Consider the following 10251-nt stretch of genomic DNA (forward strand, 5'->3'; position numbering starts at 1 on the left):
AACCTCAACTGCAAACCATTCTTAGATTATATAGGACCTGATCCTGCTTCCATTGAAGTCAATGGCAAAATGCCCACTGACTTGAGTGGTGCAGGACCAGGACCATAGTGAATAAAGTGATCATTGCCTTCTAGCCTGCTCTGTTTACCTGAATTTGAGTAGTGTCAGGAGTGAATAACAACCCTCTTTCCTGTTACTCCATCCCCAACTTTTCATTTGCTTTTAAGTTACCTTCAATATCAAAATACTACTTACACTCATATTCCAGGATGACATTAATAACTTTTTCTTACTGTTATGCACCTGACAGTCAGTTTATATATGTTTAAATAACTGAATATTCAATAAAATACTTTTAAAACATCCAAAAACTATCCTTGCTTAATGTTATGAAAACTAAGAAATGTGGTTTGTGATTGTTTAATTTATAAAAGGTCCTGAAGAGGCCTCCTTCAGCTTCAGCATCTCAGGTTTCTGAAACAGTGCCAAAGAGCATGTCACTTGATGGAACCAAAGGTAAAAATGTGTAGAGTTAATTAGATTTTTTTAAAATAATTTTGATGGCTGGATTTGAATGGCAAAAAAGAGGATATCTCCATCCCCTGCTGATTTTTTGCTTATATGTTCTCGCAGGTGTTTGTTAGTGCCCACTACAGCTCATGCTTTGCAAAAGTTCCTATTATAACCCTTGTTTCCGCATACTCATAGTTTTCCAGAATGTTCACTCTGAGGTTGAAACTTTTTCAGCCTCCTTGTATTAGAATATGGTGGTTGAAAATAGTCTTTTCGCTTGGGCAGAAAATTTTAACCTCCCTTTTTTGAATATGACTCCAGCAAAAACTGTTTGAAGTTTGAAACCTGAAATTTGTCATGGACATATCCCCCACACCTATGAACACATACACACATACCTAACTTCAGATACATGTGTAGTCTCATGGAAATCAATGAGACTACTTGTGTGTGTAAACTCAAGCACATGCAGAAGTGTTTACAGGACTAAGCCATATTCCTTACTGACTATTTGTGGCATCACGTAGTGTGAGGAGGATAAAAAAACCAAAATAGTAGTTATTTTATATTTGGAGAGTGACAACAATATGTTCGGTGCTTTATAGAGAGGTATGAAGACAAGAATCCTGCCCTGAAAAGCTTACAGTCCTGAAAACTCTCTCTCCTGTGTATAGTCCTTACTAATGCAAGTTGCCCTATTGAAGTCAGTTCTCAGGAGTAAAGTCTATTCATGTGAGTAAGAATTTGATGGATTGTCTCTTAATAAATAAATAGACTGAAAAGGAGAAATTATAGTAAAATAATTATGGATAACAAGCTCCTGGGGATAGTTTCTGTGCCTCCCCCTGTGTTCTGACCAGTGCAGAGAACGCTGACAGTACTCACTAAATAAAAATATAATGTAATGATATTATGCATCCATAAGAATAAATGTTAATGTAATAAAAGTAATATTTGCTGATGTTTTGTTATTGCTAGGTAATGGTCTTGTTGGAAAAGAATCTTCTCATCAAGAAATGAAGTCAAGCGAGAGTAAGGATGAAGTATCCAAAGTATGTAAACTGACTTTGACTTCCACCATGTACAGATATATTAAATGTCTGTATATTAAACAAAACCAGTTAATAGTGCACTTTTCTCTTACTATTTTTAATTTATGGACCATGCCACAGGCTCGTATTTTATATAAATATGAAAAGTGATAACTTTACTCAAAGTAACTACACAAATTTAGATTTGTTTTCTGTGTTGGCTTTGTCCTCTGTGTCATCAGAATTATCCACAAATAGCTCTTCATCTCATATTTCCCATGCTTTTAAATCTGCTTATTACTATATCCAGAACATTCCCAGAATTTGTTACTATATTGGTCCTACCAATATTAAAATGTTTATTCCTTAGGGCTAGATTATGTTAGCCTTATACTAAGTAGTACCTTACTCAACAAACAGGATGTGGGAATATCCTGAAGACCTATAGAGAGCATGACTTTGGTTGCTATAAAAACTTCAGTCTTGATTATAATCTTACACTAGTGGAAATCAGGACTGGGCTCCACTGGAGTTAGTAGAGTTACATCAGTGTAAAACCAGAGTGAGATCCAAATCAGTCCTCTTAACTTTGAATTTCCTGATTTTTTTAAATGCTTCATTTTTCAACCTTAACATTGCCTAACATTAATTTTTGCATGTAATGACCAAGACCCTAGGCCAGTTTACACCTGCTGAGGATCTTGCCTTTATTAGTAATTGAATATGTGTTTTAAGTGTGCAGTGGAATGCATACACTTTAACAATTAGTGCTCAGAACTTCTTGAACATGATATTAGTACTACATATCCTTTTAACTGTTCTTTTTCACAGCTATCTGTTCGTGCCTGTCTTGGTGCAGCATCAGAGAAATTGTTGAAGAAAGGAAAAAATATTCCTGATGAATTGCTAGTTGACATCATGGTGGAGGCTATTAAGTATGAAATAGTGTAGTTTGCTTTCAAACATAATTATATGCTAAATAATTATATATTTCTTAGGGGTAGATACTGCCATTCTTGCTCCTGGTGAATAATACCTGACTCCGCGAGTAGTCCCACTGAAATAGATGGAACTACTCATGGAATAGTTTTCACCTCCTCTGAACGAATAGGCAAGTTGAGCAAGGCATGCACCTCCCTCTAGAAATCTGTTATTTACTACTGTAGTTCCGCATGTTGGCAGAGAACAGAAAATTGGCATCTTTTCTCATGGTATAAAGATCAGCCCACAGTGTTTGTTCCAGAAAATTGCAGTCTTTTTGTTTTGTTTGTTTTTAGTCCTGTTTTCTGTGGTTTTCTGTTTGGAAAATCTTTTGATTTCTAGTGTTAATTTTAATGACATACATTGTTATTTTATAGAATTGTCATGGTATTTTGTTTTATCTAATTTCAAATCAGAGAATTATAGGAAAACTCTGTATTATAAATGTTAATATTAAGTTAAAGTAGTTTCTCTACATGTTTATACTTCCTTGTTTATGTTTAGACGAACACCACAGAAGAAGGGATGGGTCATGGATGGATTTCCAATGACAATAAACCAGGCAAAACTACTTGAAAAAGCACTTACAGGGAGTGATTCAGACAAAGCAGAAACAAAGGATGAGAAGTCTAAAAAGCCCTCCCTAGTTACAGACCCAGGAGCCCCAAAAGATCCACCTTTATCCCCACCTGCATTTGATTTTGCTCTGTTATTAGACATTTCAGACACCACAGTGCTGGAACGCGTGGCTGGCATGAAGGGTGAGTTATACTTCACTGCATATATTTTAAAAGCTTAGTGACACCCATATCATGATAAATTGGGAAATACAAAGTACTTATGACACCAAGAGAGTTAAAGTCATTAATGTGCTGCTTGGTTGCCATATCTTTACAACACCAAGGATCAGATTGGTTACATGTGAGGAGTTTGTGGGCTGAATTGTAAAATCACATATAAACTTACATAATTTTTATAACAAATACCAGAAACTCTTAAAAATGTACTTGTATCTTCCCTGACGATGATGGATAGGAATTGTGTGTTGTTTAGATTCGTCATCAGATTTGTTCTCTATGGCTAGGTCTACACTGGGGGGGGTGGGAGGGTCGACCTAAGATACGCAACTTCAGCTACAAGAATAGCATAGCTGAAGTCCGCGTATCTTAGGTCGATTTACCTAGCTGTGAGGATGGCAGCGAGTCGACTGCTACCGCTCCCCTGTCGACTTTGCTTCTGCCTCTCGCCACGGTGGAGTTCTGGAGTCAACGGCAGAGCAATCGGGGATCGATTTTATCGTATCTACACTAGATGCGATAAATCAATCTCTGATAGATTGATCACTGCCCACCGATTCGGCAGGTAGTGTAGATGTACCCTTAGTGCAGTTCTAAAAAGAGGGAAGCTATTGACTATATTTTAATATTTTTCAGGCTCCTTTTGGGCCTCTGACTTCAGATTGTATATTTCTGCTATAGTGTATAACTAAATATATATGACATACTAATCACACGCTAGTTACAGAAGTTATCTCAAGATTTACGAGAATGTCTCACAATAACTTATATTCATTGGAGCAAAAAATCATTGCTGACAAATTTCTCTAAATCTCACTAGATCTCATGGAGTTACTATACATCATTAGTGCAGGTACTTTCAAACTATTGTAGTTTTTTTTCCTTAATTTTCAAGATCTGCCTGCAGCCAAAAAATGCTGTGTTTGTTTAAATCTGCATTATGTTGGCACCAGCTGATGTGCCACATAATTTAATGAAGTGTCAAGTAGAAAAAATATAGAATACAGCAAGTGCAGAAATGTGACTAGTTAATTGTGCATGTGCAGACATCATTCTCTGAGGGCCGCATATTGCAATGATTGAAAACTAGGAGAGATGCAAAAGGGAGAAGAGGGAAGGTGTACACCCAAGCAAGTGGCACCACTACTCTCCACACTGATCACTGCCTTCAGTATGTGTGTTCATTTACTCCTGTGAGGATGCAGGAATAATTGTTTTTGACAAAATAGCCAAAGCACATTGTATTATAGAGTCAAAGATAAGGTGGGCACGAAATGGCCACCCCTACACTCCACTCAGACCACATCTTCTTTGTCACCTTATACATGATGGCTATGGAGGAACATATTATCTTGAAGAGAACCTATGTTGTCCAAACTGAAAGGAGAATGCCCCTTTAACGTCCAAAGAATGACATAGGGCTTGTCTTTACTGCCATAGTTACCCGAAGTTAGTATACTTGAGTTACTCCGCTCAGGCTACCCTATCTCTGAGTGAGATGGCCACACTGGGAAAGCACAGTGATTTGATTAGCAGCACAGAGTGATTGGATTAGCAGTAGATGAGTTGCTGTTACATGAGCTGCTGCATCCCTAAGGTGTTACTAGCTCAGGCACCAACATCACTGAGCTTCAACCTATACCCTTTGACCAACTAGCTCAAGCTAGCTTAAAGCACCACTTAACTCTAGCTATAGATTTTTGTGTGTGAACAGAAGGTGGGTTAAAGGTAAAACTTGAGTTAGAACTAGAGCTAACAATGCAGTGAAGACAAGGCCTTAGAATTTTAGATTTGCAATTCTCAATAATTTAAAGGGATTGTGCTGCTAAAGCCCTTTGAAAATTTGACAGTAAATGCCATAGTCCCAGGAACCTAATGAGAATGTATTCCTAATAAAGTACTGTATTACCATCTCCTTTGTGTAGAATGTATGGAGCCAGTTTTAAAAATGAAGGAGTGAAGTAGCCAGTCAGTGTTTCATTTTGATAAACTTTTTAACAGGAACACAGAACAAGTCTATGTAGTAACTTGTTTCAACAGTCTCTGGTATTTTCTACTCAACAGATAAATCAGGGTCATCACAGATTCAGCTGGAAGACAGTGATCAAGCTTCAGATCTTGAACTCAAAGAAAGAGAGAAGATCGATTTAGTCAGGGACCAGATACAACATAGGTTTGTTATATTTAGTACAGTAAGGCTCTACTTCAGCAGAGTACTGAAGCATGTGATTAACTTTAAGCACATAGTAGTCAAAGTATACTTGACTTCTAATGACACCATTCATGTACTTAAAGTTAAGGATGTCCTTAGGAAATTGCTGAAGTGGGGCCCAAGTAGGAATCCTCATTTATTGGTATAGTATAAATGATTCCCAAATAAATAATTCATATACTCTACTTTTCAAAGTCTTGCAAATATTATTTTTCAAATTCATATCAAAACAGCTATTTACTTATTTATATCATGTGATGCATAAGTGCATGTTGTGTCTAAATTTGCCCTAGGGTATTAGATTTCCAAAATTGGGCTTTCTTTTATCTTTCTCTCTTTTTTTTTTAATACAAAAATAGTACTATACTTTATTTTAAAATCATTTGCACTAAATATTTAATTTTGTATAACAAGCAAATTTAAAGGGACAACAACCTGCATTTTAAAATTTGTAATTAGTTTATATTAATATATTAATAATTATTGATTTTTAATGATGATGTAACAGAAGATTAGTTTAACCTGTGACCTTATCTACACTGAGAGTTCTGCATCCAGAATATCTTCAGGATTGGCATTAGATTTAGATTGTACACTATGCTATTAAATGTGTTTGTTGGGTTGGGAATAAGATTTTATTTTTCACTATTTGTTTTAACATTTTGATTTTAAAATTATACACTGATATGATTTCACAGGATTGCGGGCTTTCTAGACAACTGGCCAAAACTGGAGAAATGGTTTTCAGTGCAACAAAATATTCTAGTGAAAGTTAATGGTGAGACAGAAAAGAACCTTCTGTGTAAAAGGATAAAGGAAATCTTATTGGAGGAAATTGCTAAAAAAGAGAATAGAAGTAAGTTTTTGAATTCATGTTTTTCATATGGAAACTTTAATATTAAAACTATATATTTTATTGACAAAGATCTGTATTACACTGTGGAGGCAAATAGATTTCCCCACATTAGGTGAAATTTTATTATTTTGCCCATGAAAAGCTATATTCACTTGCAGAAATGGCAAAACTTTGCTTTGGATCAGACTCACAAAAATACCAACGTCGGAATTTTGGTAGTTGTTCAGCTGTTGTATGTGTATTGATGTGTATATATGTATATATGGATTATGTAAGCCTGGGCCAAATTCTGTTCCCAGACACACTGAATAACTTAACTGATGTTACTCTAGTTTTACAGTGGTATAACTGAGAGAAAAAATTGTCAAGTTATGTTTAATTTAAAAGGGCATATTTTCAGCAAGTCTATAAATATACGGCTTGTGCAAAGGCAAATGGATGCACCCATTTTAAATGTAGCTTTCTTTTAATGCTAATCCATTTAAATACATAAAACAAAAGTAAAAACATATTTGAAAATAATCTTCAAGATTTATTGGTTCAAAATTAATAATATGTTTACAGTACCTCTTTTATTAGATTATGTGTTTTATTGAAATTATGTTGAAGGAAAAGAACTGGAAAAAAAAGAAGCTGAGAAAAAGCAAGAAGTTCCTACCCCTTTGCCACAAGCTGAGACACTAACAGTTCTAGCAGATAAAAATAAGGAAACCGAATCTCCTTCTCAAGATAAGGAGCCTATGCCTGCAAAGTCCAAATCAGCCAAAGGTTTGTCAGCCATAGCAAACTTATTTATAGAGCTCTTTCTTAGCTGTTTGGAACAGATCCTGGGAAATAATAAATATTTTCAGTGTATTTCAAAAAAAGATTAACTAGAGCGTATTTCCTGTTAAATAATTGTCCCAAACCTCTGAACAGCCTGTCTACCTTTTCCAATTATATGAGTCAGTTTCACAGCTTCTCACAGATACTTTGAGGTTCTAAAATGTTCAAAAGGAGCTGTCCAGCAGGTATAATTTACTTCCTTGAGGTAACTGTGTATTAATTTCAGCCTTTCCTTCCTGTGTTTTACCTCAGAGCTAGTACCCTCGCCATCTGAGACAGCGCAATGTATATACAGGAAAGACCAAGTTTTCATTATCAACATACTAATATACCAATTTCTCTCTAATGCTAACACTTCAGAAATGCTGGTAACTCTGCATCTTAAAGGTGTCTCTGTTGTGTGCCTTTGTGGTTTTTTTAAAACTTTCCCTAGAGCTACCCAAAAAATCAGAATCCTTTAAGGACAAAAAGGTAATGAAAGATGAAGCACCCAAGGGAAAAGATGCAGCAAATAAACCAGGTGAAGTACACTTTTGCATTTTTTTTTTTTTTACTGTTTTGGTAATTAACATAAGGATGTATAGTTCTTACTTACCTTCCATTCCTCTCTTTAAAAATAGTGTTGATAAAAGTTAATTAGGATGCAAGGCACACTGAGATATGGACAATTTGGTGTAGTATACCAACAAAGGGAGATTCAGCCACTTCGTGATGAATTCTTGTAAATGTCACACATGACAGATAATTGGATAAATGTTTCCAAGCAATCACATGGTTGGCTTTGTCTTCTGCATTTATGTGCATGCACTTTGGTGTGAAAGCCCAGCCCCACTGAAATCAATAGCAAAACTCTCATTGATTTGAGAGGAGCAAGGATTTCACACTTGGAGTCTGGAGGTGCTGCAGAGCACTCAGACCCGGTGGGGCAGTAATCGTTTGGGTCAGTCAGCAACAAGTAATTCAGGGTTTGTGTTGATGAATTCCAAATGGAGTCCAATCCTGTTCTCAGAGGCTAGAGGGATGATATGAGCAAAGCAGGGATATGCGTGTAGGGCTATTAAGTGAGGGGAGCACTGGGAGGAGCTTTAGGGCATTGACAGGGACATCACAATGATATCCGAGTACTTTATTTGGTCATCAGCTTATCTGCTTTCTGTCATACTAAGTCAGTGCTTTCAGAAGCAGCTGTTCCTTTGGGGAATACTAGTTATGCTATTATTGGATGTACAGATTTGTCACAGCTATGAGGCAGTGAACCAAGATATGTCTTCACTAAAAATTTAAACAAAAAGAATGGGACCATTGTATAGCATTTTTAAATGAGCTTATTGTACACAGCATGACCCATTCAATTCTCTACTCAGTATAGCCAGTATTTTACCATACCTTGTGTTCTTGTCTAACTGCTCCCAGAGCAAAATTATTTGGCTGGATCCCCCTCCTAAAGTAGTACAAAGGTGGAGTGCAGGTGACAATTGCAAATCTTGCCGCACTTATAGTTCCTATGAATGGTTTTCTTAAGTAGTTTTCCACATTTTCCTGCAGGCCACTAGATTTTTTTTTCCCCCCAGCTTCCTTCTTGAATGATCTTATCTTCCTTTATCTGCCTTGGTCTTTCCCCCAGTTCTTGTTCCACTCACTTTCTGCTCCTTCCATACTTCTCAGTTTTCCCTCAGTGCCGGCTTTGGATCCAAATTCACCTGTTTCTTTCCCCTTCCCTATATATCTGATTCTTTTGTTTTTATTCCTTTTCTTCCCCTTTGAATCTTGCCCATACCATCTTCCTGCCCCTCCTCTTGCCCATTTCTCTCTCATTCCTCAACAATTTAAAAACACCTAGTATTTAGAAGGTGATCCAGTAAGTACCCCTTCTTTCATTTTCCTTTTGCTAGAAGCCTTTCAGACTATGTGTTGTGTATCCCCATTATGGGATAGGACCTATGCTTTACTTTGTACTTTGCAGTACATGTAAAGTTAAGAGTAGAGTGTATATCAAATGAAGCACTCTGAGTAACCCTAATGCCTAGGGTTAATTGAATTTAAAAACAGCATCTTGCCATGAAGTCATGGGGTAACCTCAAAGGATTATTGGTCCTAGAAATTATTTCAGTCTGACTCCAGCTCTTCCCAGCCCTGCTGTATAGAAACTGTAAATATTTACAGTGTTCATGCTCCATTAAGCAGAAATTATACAGTGATACTTTGAAATCCTGGTACTTATACTGTCAGTCATAATGGTAACAATACCATTTACTTTTTGTTAACATGGTAAGTAACTTGTTTCATTATCTTTCTATTTCTTCCACAGAAGAGCTTTAGGAAACCTAATTTTTTTGGCAAGTCAAATAAAATAAAAGCTAAACTGGAAAATGTCTCTATATAGCTGTAAAACTACTGATTTCAGCTATATATTGGTTGCGGGGTGACACATTTGAACACCTGCAAACTTTATTTGACGGCAACTAAGAATCTTAGGTGTCTAGGTCCATGTATTTATTCTTATGTAAAATATATTTGAGGGTACTAATTGTGCATTCATATTTAAGGCTCTGTTCGAGGAAAATCACCAGGGAAAAAATCTTCACCAGCTACACCTGAAGATCTACCTGCTCCCACCCCTGTAGGACCACCACCAGTTAAACCAGGATCAGATGAATGGGTTTATGTAGATGAGCCACTTCCCAAGGTGCAGTAGTTCAAGATTAGGAATCTTTTATATAGCTATACGTTATTGAGTTCTATATAACTTTTTGTTCATTACAAATGAATTCATTTTTAAAGCTATTTCTAATACATAATGAATGCAGGAGAGATTGTAGCATGAATTACAAATATAAATACCTATAGAGATGAGATTTTAAAAATATGCTGCAACTCCGTGTACAGTATTGAAAATATCTGATAATTTGATAATGACGTATATTAGAAGTTTATGGTTAATTCCTCAGAGTTACAATGCACATGGTTGACAAGATGGTAACACTTTAATTTTATTAAAGGTGTATCCAGAGTAAATATTGTATTTTGACAGGGTAT

The 10251-nt window shown here is 36.1% G+C and overlaps 1 protein-coding gene across 1 annotated transcript in view; it reads left to right on the forward strand.

Moving 5' to 3' along the window:
- LOC123372662 (sperm flagellar protein 2-like) overlaps positions 1-7152 on the forward strand; it is a 64697-nt gene extending 57545 nt beyond the window's left edge. Inside the window, exons 13-19 of the mRNA XM_045020939.1 lie at positions 435-516; positions 1492-1565; positions 2376-2479; positions 3030-3286; positions 5387-5495; positions 6233-6394; positions 7006-7152. Coding sequence (XP_044876874.1) covers positions 435-516; positions 1492-1565; positions 2376-2479; positions 3030-3286; positions 5387-5495; positions 6233-6394; positions 7006-7027 — 810 coding nt within the window. The 3' untranslated portion in view covers positions 7028-7152. The remainder of the gene's footprint in view (positions 1-434; positions 517-1491; positions 1566-2375; positions 2480-3029; positions 3287-5386; positions 5496-6232; positions 6395-7005) is intronic.
- Positions 7153-10251: the final 3099 nt, after the last annotated feature.

Source organism: Mauremys mutica, chromosome 6 (genome assembly GCF_020497125.1).
Source record: "Mauremys mutica isolate MM-2020 ecotype Southern chromosome 6, ASM2049712v1, whole genome shotgun sequence".
Lineage (NCBI taxonomy): Eukaryota > Metazoa > Chordata > Testudines > Geoemydidae > Mauremys > Mauremys mutica.